Source organism: Nomascus leucogenys, chromosome 22a (assembly GCF_006542625.1).
Source record: "Nomascus leucogenys isolate Asia chromosome 22a, Asia_NLE_v1, whole genome shotgun sequence".
Lineage (NCBI taxonomy): Eukaryota > Metazoa > Chordata > Mammalia > Primates > Hylobatidae > Nomascus > Nomascus leucogenys.
The window spans coordinates 79,932,973-79,960,079 of NC_044402.1; the positions used below are offsets into that span (position 1 = coordinate 79,932,973).

At 35.4% G+C, this 27,107-nt stretch overlaps 1 protein-coding gene across 6 annotated transcripts in view; it reads right to left on the reverse strand.

The window, feature by feature from the left end:
- ZNF385B (zinc finger protein 385B) overlaps window positions 1-27,107 on the reverse strand; it is a 422,583-nt gene that overhangs the window by 64,828 nt on the left and 330,648 nt on the right. For 3 of the 6 annotated variants that reach the window (XM_030803392.1, XM_030803394.1, XM_030803395.1), the window contains 2 exons: window positions 10,902-10,940; window positions 6,558-6,668 (listed from right to left, as the gene is read on the reverse strand). In XM_030803392.1, coding sequence (XP_030659252.1) covers window positions 6,558-6,668; window positions 10,902-10,940 — 150 coding nt within the window. Of the gene's footprint in view, window positions 1-6,557; window positions 6,669-10,901; window positions 10,941-20,413; window positions 20,417-25,945; window positions 25,956-27,107 lie in introns of all 6 variants that reach the window. The other 3 variants (XR_004027926.1, XM_030803393.1, XM_030803396.1) reach the window with 2 other exon arrangements.

Below are 27,107 nucleotides of genomic sequence, written 5' to 3' on the forward strand. Positions count from 1 at the left end.
TCAAAGATAATAATGTAAATTTGAAAAATCAAATGGGCTAGCTCCAAATGAGTAATAAAAGCCTATGGGGTCAACATTTAGGGACAATGTATCTCACGCTTGATTTCTTGTGGTATTAATGCTGAGTACCAAAATTTCAGGGTCAATTCTGACTTAGAGTATATAAAACTTGACTAAAAAGATCACCATGCTTTCATTTTGATTGCTATAAGGCATAAAAGACTCAGACATACATTAAGGGTATTTATAATAAACTGTTCTGAGATCAATATTAATAAGAATAATAATATAATCTCTGTTTTTAAACATTTAAGAGAATCAAGTTGCCCTGTTTTGTGTAAGAATCTGTTTAAGAATTTGATTTTGATTCAATTTTGTATAAAGATTTGATTTTGTGTAAGAATCACTTTCTTTCATCCTTCTGCTAACTATCCTCCAAGGAATTGAAACGAATATGTAAATTAGAAATTATCTGGGATCTGCCAATTTCAACTTAGCCAAAATGAGATAAATGTTAGTCTCAAAAAATTTTCTGAAGTGTATGTTAGCTCATTTCCCTGGCAAAGCTTAACTTTGGAAATGGCATTTTCCAGCTAAAAGATCAAGATTCGGATTTAGGCTTATCAATTTATGACCATACTGCAGTTGCAGTATACTCAGTTACTGGAGAATAAGGAAACATTCAGGGTCAGACAGCCTCATTCAGCTTAGGTACACCATGTTAGAAAAAAGGTGGTCAAGAAGAAAGTAGGGCTTGAGGTGATACACACATTTGTGCAAATGTCTGGGACTCAGTTGGAAAGCATATTATTCCTGGACTGCAATGCCTGCTCCCTGGCAAAGTTAATGGTGTTAATTTGTAAAGGTTCATTTGGGAAATGTTTGTGATTAATGCTTGCTCATTTACATAACTGTGTATTGTGTAAATAAAGCTGTAGCATTTTGCTTTTCAACAGGGTAGTTCTACTGAGATGATAAAAGCTAGACAAAGGGGGGTACAGGACACTTAAACTAGGTCATATTGAATTTTAATGCATGAAGCCAACTCTGGTACATTTTATATGGATAATGAAGAACTGCAAAATGCAGTCTGTTTACTGTGCATCTGCCTTCCAGATTTTTCATAAATGTATTTTCTACACTGAAGAGTGAAGCCAATTTCAGTCTCAGGCTGATTTAGAAATGTTATTAAAAATAAGGATGAGCATCTTCTTAATCCTTACATTAAAATGTAAATAGGGTAATTATAAAATAATAAACTCTCCCCCAAATAAAAAATGCTCAGTTTCAGAGCTTGGTTATGCAGATTATAGCACCATTACTAAACACTGAGAACATGTATATGTCACATTTGTGAATTTGCCATCCAGTCTTTGTGGCTTTACTGCCTAGAGTCTAAGAATGACTCAGAAGTCTAATTTCTTTCTTCATTATCAATGGAACTTTGGAGCTATAGCAAGGAGGCTGCTGGTCATATGCTTATGTGTGCACATATGTCCACGTCCCTATTAGTAAGTACAAAGAAAATGGCTGACATCAAACGGAGCTTAAGACAAAGGTGGATGTACTCCTGGAGTAATTGTGGGGCTCGAAAGAAATTCTTATGCCTTCCACAACCCAACTCATTATATAAATAAAAAACAAAATTCATAGTCATTCTTTCTGGGTCTTAGCTGTTGACTTGTAAGATGGAGGTGTTTATATCCTATCCTCCTGACAGAGGTACCAAGGAAATGATTTTTAATTATAGAACTTCAATGGTCCTTCCAAAGATCATGTGGTTCATTTTAGGCCATATTGTAGAGATTAGCAAAGTGCTTATCATACAGGAGGAGTTCAGTAAATGCTTAGGAAATGAGTAAAGTTATGTGAGGCAACATAATATAATAGGAAGAGCTGTGGATTTAGAGGCAAGAGATCCAGACTTATGTCCTAGCTCTGCCATTTACTGACTGAAAATCTAGGAGATGTCAAAAGATGGGAACCAATTTAAGTGTCCACCTGTAAGGGATGAGTTAAACTATGAAACGTCCACAAATAAACTACTGTATTAGTTTTCTGTTACTTTCATAGCAAATTTTTATAAACTTAGTGGCTTAAAAACTTATTATCTTACAGTTCTGGAGGTCAGAAGTCTGGTATGGATCTCGCTGGGCTAACATCAAGGTGTCAGCAGGGCTGCATTCCTTCTGGAGGCTTTAAGGGAAAATCCATTTCTTTGTCTTTTCCAGCTTCTAGAGGTTGCCCACATTCCTTGGCTTGTGGCTCCTTCCTTCCCCTACAAAGCCAGCAATGGCCAGTGGACTCCTTGTCAGATAGCATCACTCTGACTGCCTCTTCTGCATCCCTCTTCTACTTTTAAAGACCTTGTGATTACCTTGGGACCATGGGATGATCCAGGACAATCCTTTTATCATGAGGTCAGAATATTAGCTCCCTTAATTCCATCTACTACCTTAATTCTGCTTTGCTATGTAAGATATATTAACAGGTTCCAGAAATTAGGATATGGGCATCGTTGCCTATCACATCTATAAAAAGAGTACGGGAGCTCTCTATGTTCTGATAGAAAAAAATTCTCCAGCATATATTGTCACACAAAAAATGCAAGGCAAAGAAGAGTGTCAATAGTATGCTACCATTTACATAGAAAAGGGAAGAAATAAGAATATGTATTCATACTTAGTTATATTTGCATAAGCAAGCCCTGGAAATATGCAAAAAATATTAAAGTGATTACAAATAGGGAATGACATGGAGGTTGAGAAGATGAGGAAAGGGATAGTTTTTTCAATGTGTGGTGGTTTTTTTTTTTAGATGGAGTTTTGTTCTTATTGACCAGGCTGGAGTGCAATGGTACAATCTCAGCTCACTGCAACCTCTGCCACCTGGGTTCAAGTGATTCTCCTGCCTCAGCCTCCCAAGTAGCTGGGATTTCAGGTGTGCACCATCACAGCTGGCTAATTTTGTATTTTTATTAGAGACAGGGTTTCACCATGTTGGTCAGGCTGGTCTCGAACTCCTGACCTCAAGTGATCCACCCGCCTCAGCCTTCCAAAGTGCTGGGATTACAGGCGTGAGCCATTGCATCCAGCCTCAATATGTTTTTTAATATTATCATGATTTTGAACTATAAATACGTTATTTTTTAATTTGAGAGATTCATAATTGTCCCTAAGCCTCTATTATTCAGTCAGTGTTCAACATCTCTTGTTTTGAAGAATCTATCTATCACCAACTTTGTTGTTTTACTCTTCTTAAATTAACTCTTCTAACAGGCAAATCCTTATTTGTGAGTGGCTTTAAACCAAGCAGTTCTCTATTACATTAATGGAGTTCATAAAATTATGCATCTTTTGCACGATTTTTGCATTTAATTCTGAAATCTATTATTTGCATTGTACTAAGAGATGTTTTCAAGCATCTGGCCTTATGGCACTGAGAATGCCAGTGTTTAAAAATGCAGCATGTCTTTAGGTGGGCGTTTGTTTTGTAAGTGGTCAGGTAAGTAGTAAACATTTTCATGTCATATTTATATAACAACAGACTTTAATTTCTCCGTATAACTCTAAAAATTTGAATAATAACTGAGCAATACTGTAAAACTTACTTGAATCTATTTCAGTATTTATTACTGCGTCTATTCTTACAAAAGTCTTATTATACTTTCATTCTAGTAGTAAAATTGTAGTTTAATATACTTTAGTAGTTATATCTCTATCATAAATTAGTCTTCTATTTATAAAATATTTTGTGGCTCATATCATTAATTTTTTTCTAGTTAGGTTTACTAAGGTATACTCTACATATAGTAAAATTTTTTTCAGGTATTCAGCTTAATGAATTTTGAAATACAAAGACTGTCATGTAAACATCATAACAATAAAGTTATAAAATATTTTCATCATTCAAAAAGGTTCCTGCATTTCTGTTTGTGGTCAATTCCCTAACTTAACCCTCAGCCCCTGTTAACCACTGAGCTGACTATCCCCATAGTTTCATCTTCTGCAGAAAGTTATCCGAGTGCAATCATATGGCATATAGTCTTTGTGTCTTACTTCTCTCACTTAGCATACTGTCTTTGAGATTCATCCATGTTGTAGCATGTATCAGTACTTTCTTTTTACTTTTACTTTATTTCTATTTACTTTTATTTCTTTATTTCCATTGTATGGCTTTAACATAGTTTGTTTATTGATCAGTTGATGGACATTTGGGTCAATTCCAGTTTTGGGCAATTATGAATAAAATCACTTTAAGCAGCACATATGGATTAATATATGTTTTCATTTGCCTAGGGGATATACTTAGAAGTGGGATTGCTGGATCATATGGGAAATGTATGTATAACTTTATAAAGTTTCTTATTAATAATTGCTAAATTGTTTTCCAAAGTGGCTGTACCATTTTGTATTCTCACTGACAATGTATGAGAGGTCCAGTTGCTCCTCATCCTAGCCATTTGATCCTATCAATTTGTTTAATTTTCACCATTCTAATAGGTGTAGTGCTATCTGCTTTTGGTTTTAATTTGTATTTCCTTAATCGTTAAACATGTTGAGCATTTTTTTATGTGCTTATTCATCATTCATATTTCTTCTTTGGTAAAGTGCCTGTTAAAATTGTTTTCCCATTTTATCATTTATTATTGAGTTATAAGTTATTTATATATTTGTATGCAATTTCTTAAGCAGATACAAATATTTTCTAGTAGTCTATAGCTTGTTTTTTCATTTTCTTAACAGTGTAACAGTGTCTCTGAAGAGTAGAAGTTTTAAATTTTGATGAAGTCCAATATATCAATATTCACACTTTTTTATTTTCTAAGAAATCTTTGCCTAATGCAAAGCCAAACAGATTTTCTACTGTTTTCATCTAGAAGTTTAATAGTTTTTTAAAGTTTTTATTTTATGAATGATCCTATTGAATTAATTTTTATGTTTTGTATCAGGTAGAAGTCAAGGCGTTTTTTGAATTTACACATGAATACGTACTTCTTCTAGCACTATTTGTTGAAAAGATTAGCCTTTCTTCATTGAATTCACTCTGCAACTTTGTTGAAAATCAACTGACTATATTGGTGTGAGTCTATTTCTGGACTCTGTTCTGTTCCATTGATCCATGTGTCTACCATTCTTTCACCAATTTCACAGTCTTGATTATTGTAGATTTTAGAGTAAGTATTAAAATCAGGAAGTGTTAAGTCTTCAAAATTTGACCTTTAAAAAATGTTTTGGCTATTCTAGGGCTTTTCTTTTCTATATATATTCAAGAAACAGCTTGCTATTTTCTACAATAAAAAAGCATTTTGAGATTTTCATCAGGATTGTGCTGGATCTATAGATCAATTTGGGGAAGAACTAACATCTTAACAATATTAAGACTTCAAATGAATTAACACTATATATTTCTCAGTTTATTTAGGTACATTTTGATTCCTGAACATGAAGTTTTATCATGTACCAAAAAATTCATTGGACTTTTGATTAGAATTATATTAAATATAATTTCATAAATCATGATAAACATCTCTTTTCCAATGACTATGATTTTTTATTACGCTTCCTATGTAGAATTATCAAAACATAATTTAATGGTATATGCAAACAAGAGTGATTATTATTTTAGTATTTCTAAACAACATTAATTCTGTAACAAGCTCTTTGCAAAATGGCCTCAGGGGTCAAGTAACTCAGGAAATACCACATATTATATGCAGCCTTTGGATTCTGATTTACATCGGTCATTGGCTTTACTTGGTAATTGGATATTGCAAATATTCTAATATTGTTTATTTTGCTTTCCTGCTATTTTGTTTATAAATTTAAAAACCCATTTTCATGAAAGAGAGTGATTTGTTCCATTTTCTTGTTATCTTTGTTTAGCAGGATGGTTATGCTTGACAGATAAAATAGTTTATGAAACTTTCTCTGTATTTTATGTTCTGGGAAAATATAAATCATATAGGAAATTAATAATTCTCTTAGATATTTAACAAAATTTGACACAAACATGAAATGTGGCACTTGATATCAAATAGTAAAAATGGTTTTCTTCCACATTTATTGCATTTTAATTTTTAAAATCTCTTCATTGCATTTTAGAACTTTTTCATATTTTCTGATATTCAAGCATTTTTGACAAGTGAATATAATTAATGAGATTAATTGTAAAATGGTATAGTTGAGACTGATTGCATAGATAAATTCTTAATTTTTGATATTAGCCACTTATAGACTATTGTCTATAATCCTCTATTGGTTTTAAAATTTGTATTATTTTTTATTGTTGTAATGTTATTCTAAAAAATATTTTCAATGTGATCTAGGTTGAATCCATGGATAGGGACCCTGTGGATTCAGAGGGCCAACCATACTCTATTGTTCAAGTTTTAGGCATTGAACCCAAATCCCTTGGAAATCTGGCATCCTGAAATTAGTGGGCTACCAATAGGAGTGGCTGCTAAAGTATGTAAATATGAAGAAATGTACATACTTAGATCAATCAGACTTTTAGCTCTGACAAACTACAGAGAATAATGAAAAGGTGATACTCACATCTGAGTTAAAGCGAAGCTGACAGACATTACAAGAAATAACTTGTTTCTTCTTTGGGGGAATGGATACTCCAAATGTATGGTTAATAACCGCTTTTTGCACAGGATCCATCTGAAGAACAAATGAAAAAATAGTCAATTTGTAACTTCAAAGAAAAGACGATAGTGTGAGCAAATAACAGTAATTGAAATATTCCATAAAGTTTAAACTTTTAGTTCCTAAACAAAGATAATAAAGAATCTCATTCAATAGTAATACATTTGTCTCCAAAAATTAAAAACAAAAACAAATGACAAAAATGAAAACAAAAAATGGCTTTGAAAACATAACTCGAAAAAGACCACAAGAGAATCACCATATTTCCAGAAACCTTAGGTCTCTAGAAGGAGCCTTGAAAAACCTTAGAAGAATCATAAAACAAGAAAACTTAAGATCCAAAGGTCAAGGTTAAAATTAACTTTTTTTTTTTCTTGAAACAGGATCTTGCTCTGTTGCTCAAGCTGGAATGCAGTGGCGTGATCATAGTTCACTGCAGTCTCAACCCCCTGAGCTCAAGTGATCCTCTTGCTTCAGCCGCCCGAGTAGCTGGGACTACAGGCGTGTGCCACACTGTGCCCAGCTAAAAATGTTAATGTTTTCCCTGTATGAGGTAATAATACTTAAGATGGCCTCAAATGATGTCAATGACAATTATTACAAATATATTTATGCTTCTTAATTTTTGATTTATGGTAAAGTCATAAATGACAGGCTCTTATCAGAGCACAGAAAGTATTGACTGAATATGTATTTTAAAATAATTTGTTAACTTTCATGTGCTACAGACTGAAATTCATTCTACTGAAAATGCACGTCAGAACTGTACACTTAAATGCCTAAAACAGATTGGCTGACATGCAACCCTTGTTTAAATATTCATCAAGTAAAGTTTTGATTTATAGCTTGTGATATTCCCCTTTTGCCTTGCATGTATCATATATATTCAGAGAAATATACAGTGATACAAGTACTCCAACAGAAAAAGTATGGCACAAAGTCATTAAAACAAACTCAGGAAAAGAAACACCTAGATCTGCAGAGCCTATGAAAAGAGACACAGCAGTGATTCTCTTGTGTACTCCAGATAACAATCTCCAACATTTACATCAGACAACTGGCAGTTCAAAAAACAATGCAGATGACGAGCAAAACATTACATAACAGATGTAATATGAATGAGGACAGATCCATTGATACCATTGTCTAGGAAATCTCCTGAGGTTAGAGATTAAGATTGGATTAGTTGATGATATTTGACAGAGAGGAGAAATGAGTACTATCTCTGATCACGATTATAAATCGACAAAATGCAAAATTAGCCATTAGAAGAAGCTAAATACATTAGAAAGGCAAGTGGATTGAAGAGTTATTTAATAATAAATTAATGTATTTTTTGGCTACAATTTCAAGAAAGATGACAGGACAATGTATTCCTATTATAAAGAACAGTTATGGTGGTTTGGAACACTTAAAAATTTTAAGAGGGTGCCAGGTGCAGGGGCTTATGCCTATAATCCCAGCACTTTGGGAGGCTGAGGCAGGAGGATCACTTGAGCTTAGGAGTTTGAGACCAGACTGGGCAACACAGCAAGACCCTGTCTCCATTTAAAAAAAAAAATGCTAAGGGGGGAGTTTTCTGGAGAGATAGCCTAACCATAATGTGATGGTTGCACAAATCTATACATATATTAAATTCATAGAACTTTCCCCCTCAAAAGGTCAATTTTATATATTATAATTTAATAAGTAAAAAAGAAAAATCTTCTTAACATTATTATGTTTAACTACTAAATCTAACATATCATTACTGGAAAATCTAGGGATTCATACTGTTGAAGGTCATAACTGATTGTATTACGTTTTATTCAATGTGAATAATAATTTAAAAAACTATGTGACAAAGAAAATCTCAAAAGGTCAGAAAATAAATTCCTAGTTCACTTTCTTGTTTTATTCACAAACACAAACACTTAAATCCCATCTATCTATTTGCAAAATAGGAAACTATACTTTCTGACAGTTACCAGACATGGCGAATCAGTTTAGGCAGGCTTAAAAATAAAACAGGCTAACTTAGCAGGATGAATGAAGCCCACTGTTTTGCAAAGTTAAAAAACAAGAGCATTTTATTGAGATAGTTTCTGATCTCAGGCTCTGAAAAATACTTCCCATCTGGTGATATGTGAACTACATGGGATTAAACTATATGAATATTCCCTAAATACCAGTTTTATGCATGCTATTTTCATTATTTTTTGCCATATCCATACACTAATATTTTTCTTTAAATCAAATTGAAGTACACTTACACAATAAATCACAGAAATAATGTACACTTTCCCTAATACTCCTTTCAAAAAATATATTGAAATTAACATCAAAATTAAAACTTTCCTCAAAGTGAATCCACATATCCTAGCTATTTCCATGCCCAAACATAGAAAGACAAAAGATACATTTACGAATATCTAGTTTCAAGTTCTTAGTAGACTATTATATCTATTGACAGCTCCAACAAAATCTTTGAAAATAAATATTCCCATTAAGTTTTAAAAATTGTTAGCTGCCTACATAATTTTTAACATAACTCCTAATACGGTTGTTTTTGCTTTTGTTTTGAGGCAGAGTCTTGCTCCATGGCCCAGGCTGGAGTGCAGTGGTGCGATATCAGCTCACTAAAACCTCTGCTTCCTGAGTTCAAGCAATTCTCCTGCCTCAGCCTCCTGAGTAGCTGGGATTATAGGCACCCACCGCCACACCTGGCCAGTTTTTTTTTTTTTTTTTTTTTTTTTTTTTTGTATTTTTAGTAGAGACGGGGTTTCGTCATGTTGGCCAGGCTGGTCTCGAACTCCTGACCTCAGGCGATCCTCCTGCCTTGGCCTCCCAAAGTGCTGGGATTACAGGCGTGAGCCATCGTGCCCGGCGCCTAATAGTTTTATCCTGCTCAAATCTCACATTTGCACCACATCGGCCTGAAAATATGCCTTTGTGTCCCCAAGGCTGAGAGCTCTCCATCCTGAAAGGTGAGTTGAGACTGAGCACTCCAAATAGAAAGGTAGGCAAGTTTCCATCCATCTGCTCTCTAAAAAGCACCAGATTAAGAAGGTTCCTTCATGAAACTCTCCTCAGAATTGGCTCCTCCAGTTTATATATGTAATCCTAATTTTTCTCATAAAATCAACTAAATAAGCACAGCCCTTTTACACTCTCTTTGCTACTTGTCATTAACTCTTCCTGCCTTTTCATCCTTTGGATAACTTATCACTAATTGTATCAAGATTGTACCCCCATCTGTCTCACTTGGAACAGATTTTATTTTCCTCTTGATTCTGTATTTCCTTAAGATTTCTGGAAAAGATTCACTTTTTCTTCTAGTCTAAATCTCTTCTTCTGCTGTTTATCATTAAATTCTATAGTTATATTTTTATATTTAAATGTCATTTTGGGGGACATGATTTAGATGATTTAGTTGAATAGAGACTTTAATTGGAATAAAAAAGAATGCCCCACTTGTCACTTTATCTGATTTTGAAACAGACACCGTCAAGCTAATGTTTTGAGTATTTGCCCTCTGATGCAGTAACTACAAATACTTGAGTCATTTCAATGGGATCCAAATGTGACAGTAATGAAGAGGGCTTTCAGATACCTTTTTAAAAAGTTTAAAGTGGTAAATTTCTCAATTTTTGTTCTCAGCATTAGTACAATGCTCTAAAAGCTAGATAAAATAACTATTACATTAATTTATGTTAACTTAAATTTTTTCCTCTGCTAGTGTAATACCAGTTCTCTGTAGTCATAATGAGATGCATGTAACTAAATTGATGATAATTCTTTTATTCTATCACCAAGTTTCAGGATGAATAAAAAGTTCAGGATTAATAAAAACATTATCATAAATCTTAAAATGTGATAAATGCAAGTAACTCATTTTAGTACAGTCAAAACTATGTTTCTATATCATAATGATTTCATGTGTAGACTACTCAAAAATTGCTGGAGGTACTGCAACTACATAACAAATTCTCATTTGTAAAGATTCATTTGGCATTTCATAGACATTCGATTGTTAAAAATGAATAAATACTTCCAAAAACATTTCTTAAATGTTTATAATATATCTTTTACATTAACAAATATCTTATTAAGTAGTCATATTAAATTAGCTCATGTTAGTTCACATTGTGCAAAAAAAGCTGTCTATGGATTGAGAAAAGTATAATTCATTAGGAAATAATACTAAAGATGCTTTTTTAAAGAAAAAAAATACCCTACCACATAGATCTAGCTACTAATATTCCTTACCTGGCAAAATTTATTGGTCCCAAATAAGCCTCTTCTTTTCTAAAAAAGTAAAAGTTAGAAGCAGTCATCTGGAATTTTGAGGCTAGGAAGCACAATTACATGAAAATTTAAAAAACCCATTTTCCTTGCTTTTCTTTGAGTAAAAACCTGAAACACTGACTAAAAGGCAGCAAAAGTTAACACTTGCCACTTTTTCTAATGAAAATCATGCAGAAATGAAAAGCAAGACCTATTAGTGCAATTAACTGGTAGGTAATAAAAATGAAAGATGAGGTTGCGGCTGTTACCAGGAATTGAGGAGGTAATTGGAGGCCATGTACAGACAAATTAACAATTATATTGTAGTACTTATAAAATGAATTAATGAAGCTGGCCTTATACCATCTATCATATTTTCAATATCAAAATAAGAACAATTTTTTTTTTTTTGGTGTCTTCAAGATTACAGGGACTACAAATCTGTGTGCGTTTTTTTTTAAAGAGCATTACTTTCTCTGGGTAAACCAAAAAGTAATTTACATCTCCACAGTGTAAAAAGTCATATAAAAATATGCAGCTGCAAGTGAAACCTAGACACAGGGAAAATAAACACACTGTAGCACTTCACTAAAGGTAGGATGAATCTAAGATGGGGGCTGTGTGCTCAAGCGACTTGACATAATACTAGATTATATTTAGACTCTAGAAAATTTTGCCACTTTAGGCAAAATGGGACTTTAGGCAAAGCAAATAGAATTATAAACTTGTTAAACTATCCCGGTACTCTTCAAGAGGCATGAAATTTGAGTTCTATTCTTATAAGAGTCTTAAAAGGATTTAACTAGCCATCAGGTAACACTGGGATGGGAACTGTGCATCACCCCCATTACAAAACAAAAAGACCACTCGAGAATTGTACAGGACTTTTTTTATCTATACTATTTATTTTATTCTCAGAGACTCATTGTGTTGCTCAGTCTGGAGAGCAGTGGCGTGACTGAAGCCTTAAACTCATAGGATCAAATGATCCTCTCACTTCACCCTCCCGAGTAGCTAGGACTACAGGCATGTGCCACTGTGCCCAACTAATTTTTTTAAAAAATTTTTATTTATTTATTGTAGAGACAGGGTCTCACTATGTTGCCCAGGCTGGTCTTGAACTTCTGGCCTCATGTGATCCTCCTGCCTTAGCCTTTCAAAGTGCCGGGATTACAGACGTGAGCCACCTTGCCCAGCCCATACTATTTGTAAAGATGGGGAAATCTTACCTTAAACTTAATGATCTATTTTAACCAATGTTCTAAAAAGCATTTGGTAAGCATTTATTACTTATCTAGTATAGTAGGCCCTGGTAGCTCTTCTATTAAACAGAAGTAGAAACCAGTTTCTTTACTTTTAAAATTTAAAGTCGGCCGGGTGCGGTGGCTGACGCCTGTAATCCCAGCACTTTGGGAGCCCGAGGCCGGCGGATCACGAGGTCAGGAGATAGCGACCATCCTGGCTAACAAGGTAAAACCCCGTCTCTATTAAAAATAAAAAAAATTAGCCAGGCGTGGTGGTGGGCGCCTGTAGTCCCAGCTACTCGGGAGGCTAAGGCGGGAGAATGACGTGAACCTGGGAGGCAGAGCTTGCAGTGAGCTGAGATCGCGCCACTGCCCTCCAGCCTGGGCGACAGCAAGACTCCGTCTCAAAAAAAAAAATTTAAAGTCAGCCATCGAGCAAATATTTCTAGAGGTCCAATATGTTTTAGATGCTGTCTCAGACTGGATAGGAAAATGAGTAAAACACAAAAAAGGGCATAATTTAAAAAATTAAAAAGTGAAAAAGGTTGTACAAACTCTACTCAGTTGGAGGCTGGGAAAAGAAGTTGCCATTAAGCAAAACAACGAGGCATGAGAGGTACAAAAAGGTCTGTCTCCTCTTCCCCCACCCACACTTTGGGTTTTTTTTTCCCTCTGACAGTGACATCCATGTGTTATTCTCCCAGAGGTATTTTCTTTTTCTTTTTTTCTAGCTGTATAATAACAGTAATAAACATCATTATAAGTGGAGTTTTGATTTACTGAGATTTGCTGGGACCTATACTAAGCAATTACCTCCTGTAGTTTCCATCATCACATGAGGCAGACATGATTATTATCCTCCTTTAACAGACGAGGAATCAAAGGCTTTGAGAGGTTCAATAATGAATCACCCTCAAGTTCATAGGTCAGCATTCAAACACAGGTAGGAATCTCCCCCCACATTGTTCCCTGCTAAAGGAACACTGCAAGAATCATGAGTGTATTGCATCGCACTGCTAAAGGGTATGGGTTTAGAGAAGAATGGATAAGCATTCCTGGAACTTCTGCAGCCTGGAAAGTAGCTGCCTACACAAACCTAAGGTGCTTAAGGAAAAGTTTTCTGGAAAAGCAAGTCTAGGTTTTCTCTTTCTGACCTATTTCTGATATTCTTAGGATAAGCCCATTACTTCCTGTGCAACTTCAGGAAAGCCATAAATAAAAATTTGGGCTGTCCTGTCCTCTTTCGTCATTATAACTGTTGGGTTTGCACACAGAAAAAAAAAAGTCCTGGGAATATTTAGAGATTACGTGTTTGCAAGTAGCAGTCATCATTTGCACCTGTCCTTGATTTGCTGCTAAGCAGACCGTGGCTACAAACTCTTGTGACTTTGGGCCTTCTGGAAGTTTGGCTAAATATCAACTTTGAAACTGTGATATTATGGTATTACAGTAGTACAAAAAGAATAACTATTTTTTATCCCTTCCTTTTTGAATATCAGCCTTATGGGAAAGGATGTGACCATAGGGTCTCAATAGAACTTCAAATATTCATGAAACAACATGTTTAAGTGATAGCTGTGTCACTGAAGAGCAATATTTCTCTAAAGTTACTTTAGAATGGGTTTTGTCTTTCATATTTAAAGACTCTGACCATATGCCTTTATGTTGATGTTTTACTTTTTAAAAATCCTTGAAAACTTCAATAGAAAGGAAACAGATAACAGCAATAACAAAGACAATTTTTTTCTCTTAAAGATCAAGAAATATAAAGGATTGCATATTGTTGGCAACACTAGTTTTACCATAGAATTTTTTTTTTTTTTACACAGTGTCTCTCTCTGTCACCCAGGCTGGAGTGCAGTGGCTCAATCTGGGTCACTGCAATCTCTGCCTCTTGGGCTCAAGTGATTCTCCCAACTCAGCCTGCTGGGTAGCTGAGATTCCAGGTATGTGCCACCATGCCCAGCTAATTTTTTTGTAGAGACAGGGTTTCACCATGTTGCCCAGGCTGGAACTATAGAACTTTGTACTATTTTGGATTTCAATTCAGAAGGCTCATTAAAAATACAACACATGGCCAGGTGCGGTGGCTCATGCCTGTAATCCCAGCACTTTGGGACGCTGAGGCGGGCGGATCACCTCAGGTCAGGAGTTCAACACCAGCCTGACCAACATGGAGAAACCCTGTCTCTACTAAAAAAAATACAGAATTGGCCAGGCATGGTGGCACATGCCTGCAATCCCACCTGCTCGGGAGGCTGAGGCAGGAGAATCGCTTGAACCCGGGAGGCGGAGGTTGCGGTGAGCCGAGATCACACCATTGCACTCCAACCTGGGCAACAAGAGCGAAACTCTCAAAAAAAAAAAAAAAAGAGAAGAAAAAGAAATACAGCACATAGAACATGACACAGGGAGTGCCTGCTACCATGGGATCTGCATGTTTGCATTTGGAGTGTGTAAAAGCTGAGGCTTGCCTTGCTGACACTGCTTCTCCTACCTAGAGCACCCTGACAAGGGTCCACCTGAATGCTATCAGTTCTGCTGAAAGGGAGATGAATTGCATGTCACTCTCTCCACAAACTGTTTATTAAACCGAGGGTCAAATGTTTGGGGAGATGGTTTCCTCAAGAATCCCCAGCTCTTTGCTGAAACCACATATTGGTTATGGCTTGCGACAACATTAACTGGGCCCCTCTTTCACTGGGATACAACTACCCAAGCAGAAAGTTAACCAGTCATTCAGAACTGTTATAAAGGCAATAACGACACAACACATGCTTCAGAAACTGACACGTTACATTACATCTAAGTCCTGGATCCAGTAAAGCTTTATTACTATTGCTAGTAGTACTGTTTTATCAAAATGTTGCAGGCTTTTAAGTATTTTGAGGCTGGTTGACTATTGGCAGTATATATTCCCAATAGAAAACACAAGGGCATCAGCCCAGAGATAAGGCAGCCTATCAGAGTAGAGTACAGAATAGCATTTCATTTTTCTACTCTGTTTTCTAAAATATGAATTTAGAAAGCTTGATATATTTCACTCCAATTCCATATTGTTAGGCCGCCTTTGAAAAGCTCTGGGATTTACCAAACGATAGTTGTATATTCCATTGACAGAAAGGATGACTAAAGTCAAGAAAAAAAAAATCCTGTGATGTATTTTGAAGATCTGTTTTGAAAAGAAAACTAAAACTCTGTATTTTCTGGTCTTTTTTTTTTTTGGAGAAATTTCATCTTCATTTTATTTTGGGGTTTCTGTCATAAAATAATGTCCTTTTACTAGATGACTCTGGTTGTAAGAGGTGCAACTCTTTCAGAGATAAGGGTTTCATATCAACTTTAAATAATCAGTTCTCTCCTTAGGAATTTTTGCTCCTTTTAACATATTACACATTTATAAATGTATGATTTCCAATTTGTTTATATATTTACTACATTTTTCTTGAAATTTTATTTATATAATAAAAGTTTATTAAGTACCTATCATACATTGTTTTAGGAGCTGGACATACAGTGGAGAACAGGCTTTCAAAAATCCAACATTCTAGTTGGAAATACCCAGACCCAAATCTCTAAAGTAATAAATAAGGTATTTTCAGAGGGTTGTAAGTAGCATTGAAAAAAAATAAGAATGGGAAAGAAACAATATTTTACCATGAAGAATTTTTAAAAACACATTTTTGTTGCCTTGATATCCACTGTAATTCAGCTACTTTTACATGTAAAGTCATACCAAATATGCAAAAAAAAAAAAAAAAAAAAACTCTTCCATGATTTAGAGAAGTTGATACAGAATCCAGACTCATACAATCGGTAAAACCTGTAGACTAAGAGACATGTTCCTCAGTTTCCAACACAGTCTGTCAGTCTGTGAGATATCTGCAGAGGATTTTTTTCAACTACCAAGTAGCAAGACAACAACTGATCTCAGAGCTACCACCATCATCATAATCCCAAGAAGAAAGGTAAACTAAAGTAATCTGCATTTTGAAAGTTCTCTAAGGATGAGTGCTAAGTACTAGGCACCTTTCATCTGGAGACCTAATAGGTTTCTGTACAGTGTGGTTGGCCGGGAACTTGGTGAGTGAATAGCAAAATGACCATGAGTTACTTCTTTTGTCTTTAAAATAAATACATATGTTGTCTAAGCGCTAACAGTTGGTTGTGAGGATATTACAACAAAATAATCTTTTTCATCTTTTATACTTTTAGAACTATAAGGAGTTACCGAATGGTAAAAGTAAAAAAGCTAAAAGCAAATGAATTGGTGATTTCACCATCTCTTTCTCTTTAGTGGAAACCTAGTAATGCTTTCGACAGATAATTTTTAAACTGTTCTGAGTAGAAAAAAAAATTCTTGAGTTCTTTTTCAGACAATAGTTATTTTGTTAATAGGAGATGCCATAAGGTTATGCCTGGGTACCTGACTAAAGCTGAATGTCTAACTCTCACAGTAGATCCTTATATGTAACAAATATGGTCAGTCCAAATGTTAAAATGTTCCATTTTCCTGGCTAGCTCCACATGCCTGGTGACTTTCCACGCTGCCGGGGATCAAGAGTGATGCAGCAAAGCTGTAGTTATGCTGCTGGGTAATTTAAGAAGCCACTTCAAAGAGCTTTTCAAAAAGCTCAGTTTAACAAATAAGACTTGCAGTTTATTTCTGAAATGGGTATGGGACTTAATTAAATGTTTACTTATACCTCACAGTCACTAACACACAATACCCAGCAATGTTTTTGGCACTGATGTTCCTATTTGAGTTTTAAATGAGTAAACTAAATAACTGAAATTCTATCGCATAGGTGTTCATATTCAGGTTTTAAATGCACACTGAAAGGTCTGGTTGGTTAATGTGATTTATTAAAGAAGCCCAGACCACCCTCAACCCCAAAAGCAACTGCTGTTTTCAATGTAGGGAAAAAGCACTAAGGTAATGAGCCAAATTATGTCTTCTAAGAAAACTCTGTGCTTTTCTTTGTTTGTTTCCATTCTTGAATAAGCAAATGCTTAGATATGACTGGAAATCATTAGGGGAGACAGGTATTTTTCCATCAGGGTGCTAAGGAAGTTCTTGATAGGGTTTTCATTTTATCTTCAAGATTTGATGTTCCTAATTTTTGGTCGAGGTATTCATAAAATTTTAAAGATCTGTAACATCTTCCAAAGATCATGCATAACAAAAAGTTCATATGATATTAGTAGATACCCTTTTGAAAAAATATGAGAAAATTACAGGTGTTTCAAGCAAAATGAAAAACTACCTGGAAATCTTTCAGGGAATTAATAAGAATTTACCTCTGTTGTGAATTTTAGTAGCCTAGAAGAAGAAATAAAATGATGGTAAGTGCTATCAATATGTTTTGTATGTGGAGAAGTTACTGTCCTCAAAGTACTTATACTTTATACTTCTCAGTGAGATATATTCATATTTAAACAGCAACAACGAATAGCTCAAGACTTACATAATTGGACCAGGCGCGGTGGCTCACGCCTGTAATCCCAGCACTTTCGGAGGCCGAGGCGGGCGGATCACGAGGTCAGGAGATCGAGACCATCCTGGCTAACACAGTGAAACCCCGTCTCTACTAAAAATACAAAAAAAATAGCCGGGCGAGGTGGCGGGCGCCTGTAGTCCCAGCTACTCCGGAGGCTGAGGCAGGAGAATGGCGTGAACCCCGGGGGGAGGAGCGTGCAGTGAGCCGAGATCGCGCCACTGCACTCCAGCCTGGGCGACAGAGCGAGACTCCGTCTCAAAAAAAAAAAAAAAAAAAAAAAAAGACTTATATAATTGACAACAAACTCTATCACCCAAAGATAAATACCAAGTTAAAAACACATCCAGTTTGCTTATATGTTGGCCATGGATATGGCACCAAGAATTCCTAATCAAACAATGAAGTTATAGTATACTATTCTGAGTGATAGGAACAGAAACTAGATTCACCAAGATAATCTAAATAAAATGGGTTGGGTGTTTCCTTATTTAGTATTTTATCTCCTTCGGGTGAAATGAAATGAGAACTATTTCAGGAATACAGACTAACAAATAATTTTTCAGTAGATGTGTAAAATGTGAAATAGAGATTCATTTGAGTGTAGGTCATGAGAAATGGTTATTCCATAGCACATGTGAAGAGAGATCCATCCCAAAGTTTGGAAGGACAGGCCAAATATCTGAGCTAAAAGACAGTAAACACTTTTTGGCCTTTTGTTTTATTTTTAAATAGTGACTTGAAAACAATCCCCAAAATTGTCCTCAAATTAAATTTCCATAACATAAAATTCAGTGCCAAAAATAAATCTGAGAAATATCTATTTATAAAATAGGATTCTTTATTTTTTCGGAGAGGAAAAAAAGTATACCAGTAAATGAAGAATACTTGCTGATACTTATAGATGTAGTTTTAAAAAACACTGGTGCTAAATCTCCAAATCCAAATAAGGATACAATTGCTTGTTTTTTGGTAAACGAGCTCAAAAATATGTTACAAGGGCTTTCTAAGAGACTAGAGGAGTTATAAACTTTCTTGATCTAAAAATCAATACATCTCCTGAACAGCCACATGCATTAACTGACATACTTTCAAAACCATTCTGTCAAAGCTAAGTTTGAAAGGCTGTTCAGTAACTAATCAGATATGTCCTGATGCTGAGGTCCAGGACACAAATTAAAAAGGTGAAAAGAAAACTCCACCAGGCAGGAAGAAGTGTAAAAGAGAAATCTGGACCTTTGAATATATTTCTGTTTGAATATATTTCTTCATTTTGCAAAGCTAAGTGGAAATGAAGCATTTTTCCCCCAAATGGGGGCCAACACATTTCTTACCCTTTCACTAAGAAGAAACATGACAATTGAGGACTAGTAAAGCTCTAGACAAATTAACAAATGTGCAGTGTTCTAATCTTAAATATTCTGGGCTCTTAATTCCACATGCCACATAACCATTACACAGTGGTAAAATGTCAGGGATCATCTACATTTTCAAACTTTAAAAAAAAAATTTGTTTTCGTTTAAGCCCCAGAACCTCCCCACCCACCCAAACAAAATCCTAACTGGAAACTCAATAGAATAAAACTCACTTTTTAGAAAGTGAGTTCTGGTGAAAGCAGATAAATCAGGCCCCAGATCTACCAGCCTGATTTTAGTCTTTCTCGCTTGAAAATGAAGAAAGATTTGGAGAATTTTAGTGACTTGTTTGAGCCTCCTCATGTAACAGCTGAACCCAGATATCCTTCTATGGTTGCCAGATTTAGCAAGTAATAATATAAGATGTCCAGTTAAAGGGGAATTTTAGGGGTAAACAGCAAATAATTTTTAAAAGTATGTGCCAAACATTGCATGGCACATACTGACATTAAAAATGATTTGTTTGCTGTTTATCTAAAACTCCTCTTTAGTCTGGGTGCAGTGGCTCATGCCTGTAATCCCAGCACTTTGGGAGACCAAGGTGGGAGGATCACCTGAGGTCAGGAGCTCGAGATCAGCCTGGCCAACATGGCATAACCCCATCTCTACCAAAAATACAAAATTCAGCTGGGTGTGGTGGTGGGCGCCTGTAATCCCAGCTACTGGGGAGGCTGAGGCAGGAGAATCACTTGAACCTGGGAGGTTCAAGTGCAGTGAGCTGAGATCATGCCACTGCACTCCAGCCTGGGTGACAGAGCGAGACTCCATCTCAAAAATAAATAAATAAATAAATAAATAAATAGAAATATATAAATAAATATCCTTTTTAACTGGGTATCCTATAGTTATCTGTTTCCCCTTCCCTGATTCCCACCCAAGGATGTCACAGCTATATCAATGTTGATTCTACTGCTTCTCCTCCTCACGGGCTCACTTTGTCGCACTTAACATTTTAGGGCTTTAGCTAGGAAAGTGGTCCTTGAGTGGTTCTGTGGAAAGTTGACAGCAAAAATATTTTATGTCATCTGTTCATCTTGCTATTGCCCTTTTGTATAAATAGGTATGTGTACACATAATAGCTCTTCTTAGTGGAAAACATTTTTGGTTTAAATTTGTCTCTGCATTTATAGTGTACAAAATATACAATAGTTGTAAAGTAAAATAAAGAGCTTTAATAGAGTGCTTCACTCTGCTTTCTGCAGTGATAATTGCTTTATCGAATAAGGCTCTGTTAATGGTTCAGCTTGACATTCAACATTTGTCCATTTGATTTATAATTATTCTCACGTGATTGCAAGCAGGCTATGGTTCAAACCAAAAGTAGTTTAAATTGAACTGTCTTTTCTTCTGAATTTGTAAGGAAATGTAGTTACTTCCAGGCAAAACTATTTCATTTACCAAATTTATTTCAAATATACGCAAAGCCCTCTCTGCTTCTATATGTTCTGAATAGAGTAACACATATGTAAGAGAAAAATAAATACAGCAAATGAAATCACCAAGTTAAAAACACATCCAGTTTGCTTATATGTTGGCCATGGATACGGCACCAAGAATTCCTAATCAAACAATGAAGAGAAACCTATATGAACCACATAGCAAGTTGTCATGAAACATGTCAAGTCTCTCAGTAACATTCACAAAAAGGCTGTTACGAGGCAAAAATCATTTGTATTTACAATCTATCCACTCCTTATAAAGATTTTCAGAAATGTTTCTGAATTATTCTGCTTTCTTTCCTGAAATTCAGTCTATCAGGATGCTTGACCCTTCAAAGTCTTCATGAAACTCATCTGAAATTTGTATTCACCTTTCTGTCTCCCCACAACCTGTAATACTAATTATAATCGGACAAACACCTACACCTGACAACACAAGAAGTTGATATGCCACTTTATTTAGAAGATTTTGTATAATTAGTCAAGAATCACCGAATTTCTGCCTCACAATAGAACAATATCACAATATCAGTTGTTGGCAGTTATCAAACCACTACAGTTCCATTGGCCCTCCCAAAGCTGAGGTTAAAAGCTGGCCTCTGGAAATCAATCATGCCCTCGGCGGAGGATATTTCAGTGATATGAGAGCTGAAATGGAGACTGTAATCTTTTGTGATTACCCTAGAGGCTGAAGCAAATGTAAAAGGGAGTCTATGAATTGCTGATAATTTCCTGTGATGACCGACTCCAGGAAATTCTGACATTACCCTTGCACTGTAACAAAATGAAGGTTCCCCAGATGCATAGCTTCAAAGAACTCTACATCTGGGTGTCACAATGCTTCTTTAGAAGCTACTCATCCATTAAAGGGGCCAGGCCTGTGAGGCAGCAGCACTCTCTGAAGACAATGGAAGGTCTGATTGCACAAGAAGTAATGAGCTCTATGCTACAGGCTGTCTTTCTACATAGTTCTTTTCTGAGGGAACTGATGAAAGATGTTATAAGTTTTACTCCCCCACCACCTCAGAAGTCTAAAGACTGGTAGATTTATCTGCTGTTCTAACAGCTGTAGAGCTATGAATATCTTAGTCTGTGTAATTTAAAATTTTTTATTTAGGCTGATATTTGCATTCTGAGAAAAAATATTTTTACGCATATGTACATACCCTTGAGGTCTATATAATACTTTGGGATAGAATCTAAGACTACTAATCTTTTTTGAGTAGTCAGCGAACTTACAATTAGACGCCATGCTCGGAGCACAGGTTAAGGGGGTCCTTTTCATGTGATTGGCAATTTAAATTCAGGAAAACAGGTGTGTGGGAGGGAGAGGCGTGGGTAGGGTAAAGGGAGATGTGTAACAGTCAAAGTTCAAGGGATTTTTGGAATAAATTTCTATTATCAATACATGAAGGATAATTTGATATATTATTATAACTTAGTTTAAAATGTGTTTTAAATGGCCATTTTAACTTAGTTGCAATTTGATTAATGAATAATGTGGGAATAAGGGTTCTATATTTGGAAGTCAACAGTATTTTAAAAATATAGCAAAAAACATGTCTTACTACTCTATGACAATGTATCATAGGTACACAGCTCTCAGGTTCAAAATGGCATGTAGCCTTTGAAACCTAAATATCACTGGAGGTAAATAGGGAAAAATAGAATCCACTCAAACTGGTTGTGCTTATTCCCAACCTCCACTTAATATATTCTCTTCCAATCCCTGCTCCAAATTCAGCTGCAGCACCTCTGTATTGTTTCCAGGCAGTCGAGTGACTGTGATCTTTAAGTATGCTCTAGCATTATCTCATTCAGCTAACATAAAATGAGCACCTGCTAAGTACCAGGAATAACTATTTTAAACTGGAGTGTTAAGTTCTTAAACTCAAGGTCTTAGCCATATGTATGTCTTCAGCATCTACCTTAATTAGGATTGCTCTAATGTACACAGCCAGCCCAAGTGATAAACATAAAACTTGGTTTATCTGAGGTAATTAGGAAAAAGAGATAAAAGGGATAGAAATATTAATTAAAATATCAATATTGTAAGAATAGAGCTTTGCTGTTTTAAGTATCCTTTCATAAACATAATCTCATTTGATATTTATAGGTATTTTCAGTTATTAGAAATAGCATGGGGATATGTTATATACTTATAATTTTTTCACAGCCTCTCATTAAATTCCAAAAATTTTCTAAATATTCAGTCATATACCCTCAATTCCTCATAAATATAATAAACTCAAATCTTCATGATGTAAAAATAGGAGGGTATTACATCATGAAAATGAGGAAAAGTGGCACAAAGTGACTTTCTTGAGATCAAAGACTATGAGTCTAAACACGAGTCTTCTAACTCCTAGTCTGGTGCTTTTTTCCCTGTACAACGAAGTGAATCACCCTACCTTGTTCTCCCCTTTATTCTGGTTTCGGCTTCCCTGGACAGCATGAACAGAGGCAAGGCCAGGTAGGATGGTTAGAAGTTTACTTTAGAACAAAATAAGTAGAGTTACTTTTCTGAGGTCCCAAAGAACTCTCCAAATGGCTTTTTGGAGAAGGTAGGATATAGTTGATGAATGAGGGACTGACTAAATAAATAAATGCTACTACTTCCTTCAAAAGGTAAGTGCTTCAAAAATGTACCATGTGATAGCAGTCATTCATAATCATTTTAGCATCTAACAGCTTCAGCTCATTTTGGGAAATGTAGATATTTATGGATTTGATCACACTGTAATGGCAATGGACCATCTTATATACAGAAGTTTGGGTCTACCTGGGAAAAACACAGAAATTAAGTAGGCCCAGACATGTGTTTTGAGAATTTCATTCTATGTACCTCTAATTATTTGTAAATCATAAGCCTGTGAAAAATATCGGGTATATTTTCTATAATACCACTCAGATCTTTAGTTGGCTCAAGAAACTGCATTCACAATAAGAGAAAACAAGTACAGGCTGACAAGATGAATCTATCTCCTGAATCAAATACACTGCAAAGGAGAATTTTCAACTTGACTTTAGAAGCCACGGGATTTATTGGGTACTTAAAAAAATATTTTGCACATGAATAACCTGAGAGAAGTACACATATTTAAGTTCAAGATATGGTATGGTGGAGACCAGCTTTTGCTTTTCTTATATTTAGATTTTTTGTTTTTCCTTTTCAGTGTTAGGGCTCTCTACTAGAATAAATGAGAAGACTCAATTCTATTCTTCAATCTTCTGATTTGCAAAAAGGGCACAACAATGACACACAAGTAACCTATTTCATATGTGGGTACATTAAAAGAATCAATGTAAAATGTCTTTGAAATATGCTAAATCCCTCTGATACTAGAATTTCATGAAAATGGTATCATTTATATGGTTTGTGTCTTTCAAAAATTTCAAGTATCAGAACATAAAAAGGAAGGTAAACCTGAACTGAAAGTGAATCTGTAAAAAGTGTTTTTTCAAGATTCCTACTGAGTTCTACAAAGATGTTGAAACTTCACAGATTGCTAAACAGCACTCCAATTCATCTTTAGCACCCTCAAAAGCAACTATAAAAGTAAAGGAACCAGAATATTCCAAAGCATGTCTCTCCAACCCCCAAGGGATGTGAGACTTAATTCCGAACACAAAAATCTAGAAGGTGGAAGTAAAAACAGATCTGCGTCGTTGGATGGGTTTGCAAGCTTTTGATAAAAGGTTTTCAGAGGCCACTATCATTGATTAAAGTTTATAGAGCAACTAATTTAGAAATACATTTTCTGATCTGGTGGAAATGTTTTATACAATAATATTTTGCTACTTTTTTGTATTTATTAGGCTTGCCTACTTTACCACAGAGACATAAAGTTTTGGTCACTGAGAGAAGCTAAGAATTTTTCTCTTAAAATTTTCCTGTTTCCTCTTCTTCTAATTCTTTTTTAAAATTATCTGTAGATTTGTTAAGAATATTAGTGTAGAATAAGATACAAATTTTTAAGAAGAGGGCCCAACATAGACACTTTTTCCAAGTTGACTCTACTCTTGAAAAATGCTGACCTGGGACAGCGCCAAGACTAAAGATTTGTCTTGCCAGAAAATCTGATGTCCCCTCCAAGTACACATAATCCTTGAAACTCTAGCACTGAAGATGAGGCCCCAGAACCATGTGACATTGGGACTAGGATAAAGAAAGGGAGATGCAAGAGGACACAGCATGGTGGGTCTACAGATGCCTCTTTTCACAGGCTCCTGAAATTTTACATTCTTTTACCTCATAAAGGAACATCAAAGTCTCAATCTGATATTTTTAGGCAGCTTTTATGAAATGAATTGACTGTTCACTATGACCACAATCCTCTATTATGTTATGGTGAATTATACAAGAGGAAGCAATTTCTATTAGACAGCGAGCAACTTCTGTCTAATTCATCACAATAACCTTTCTCCTTAGCACAATGCCAGGGACATGCAGACATGCAGTAAATGGTTGTGAATGAGTGACTTTTACTAGATGCCCTGAAAAAGCAATTTATTAGAGAGAAAAAAATGTGACTGTGCATTATACAAACATACAATAAATACATACCATATAAATAATATCTGCATATTCTAAAAGTGTTTCAAGAGTGAGTAGAGGAAGATTTGAAGACAAAGCCCTTAGTAAGATAAATCTTGAGGCTTTTGAGTAAGGCAAGGGACATGAGTTAAATTTTAAAAGGACATGTGGTTTGAAAGGGTGAGGGATGGCCGACAGAGGTGGCTCATGCCTGCAATGCTAGCACGTTGGGAGGCCGAGGTGGGTGGATCACCTGAGGTCGAGAGTTCAAGACCAGCCTGATGAACATGGAAAAACCCTGTCTCTACTAAAAATACAAAATTAGCCAGGCACATGCTTGTAATCCCAGCTACTCGGGAGGCTGAGGCAGGAGAATCGCTTGAACCTGGGAGGTGGAGGTTGCAGTGAGCCAAGATCGTGCCACTGCACTCCAGCCTGGGCAACATGAGAAAAAACTCCGTCTCAAAAAAAAAAAGAAAAAGAAAGGGTGAGGGACACAATAGTGCAGATGGTCACTATGTGTTTTTTTCCCATCCGTGATATATTTACATACTTTTTCTCTCTGTCAAATTTAATAGAAATGGGCCGGGCATGGTAGCTCACACCTGTAATCCCGGCACTTTGGGAGGCTGAGGCAGGCAGATTGCCTGAGCTCAGGAGTTCGAGACCAGTCTGGGCAACATGGCAAAACTGCATCTCTACCAAAAAATACAAAAATTAGCCAGGTGTGGTGGCGTGCACCTGTAGTTCCAGCTACTCAGGAGGCTGAGGCAGAAGAATAGCTTGAATCTGGCAGGTGGAGGCTGCAGTGAGCTGAGATTGTACACTGCATGCTAGCCTAGGTGACAGAGCGAGACTCTGTCTCAAAAAAAAAAAAAAAATTAATAGAAACGTAAAATTTTCTAGGCATAGAAATCAATGCTTAAATATTTGTACAAAATCTTTGTTAGCATTGCACCACATTTCAAAGATTCCCTATAACTATTTTTCTAATGATCTGGGGAATGTTGCTGTTGAGTTATCTAAGCCTAATAATAGGCCATCAACCTCTCCCCTCTTCAAGTGATTTTGAGTAACCATGGAAAATTTCATCTTGGCATATTTTAGTTCTATGCACTCCTTTAGAAAACATAGAACAAGATAATCCTTCAATATATTTAAAAGCATGTCACAAAAAATAAAAATTCAACCATATTTTCTTTTTTATTTGACTGGGATAAATGTGTCAGTTCAAGCAGAGTCAGTTGGACATACTAGTATGCCAAGAAATATAGAATGCATAATTTTTAATGACAGCAAGCACTATTAGAGTGACAAACAAGACTCAAAGGGCAAAAATTAACATTTGGGTTGCAAAGGTATTCTACTTAAATTTAAAAATATTCAAATAAGAGAAAAATACATATTCAAATGTTTAAATAAAGACTTCATTAAATAGATAAAGATATTAAAGGCAGGTTAAAAAGTTAAATGTCCTAGCTTCAGGTTTCCTTACAATAACACCTCATGGGAAGCATAGCATGAATTAAAAGCAAAGCAAATGTGAATTTGATTCCCAATTTCTTTATTTAGAACCTCTCTGATGAATATATTATTATTTATACTACAAGAAAAAAAAATTTTTTAAATATTCATCGATATTGCCAAACCATGAATGAGTCAGAATCTCAGAGGTTCTAGAATGATAAAATAAATGGTAATCATATAAATCATTTCACAACTTGTCATAGATGATTCACAGAATCATACAGTGGTTTGGAACTTTATACTTAGAAATCATCTTTATTCTGTCCCACATATTTGCTCATGTCTCAGGAAAAAAATAATTTCAAGGTAGGCAGTAAAAATCAGATTATTTTTCACAAAATTAAGATAGTTGAGCCTCTTGCAATAAAGTAGTAGTGACTACCCTTGTACTTGTACTTTCCTAGAGCAGTTGTAAAAACATGGCAGGACTCACAAAAACATTTCAAATAAATAGACACATAAAACACCTGCCAACTGGCAGAGAAATTGACAGGTGGCTGTGATCCCAAGTCAGCTCTTGATTATAG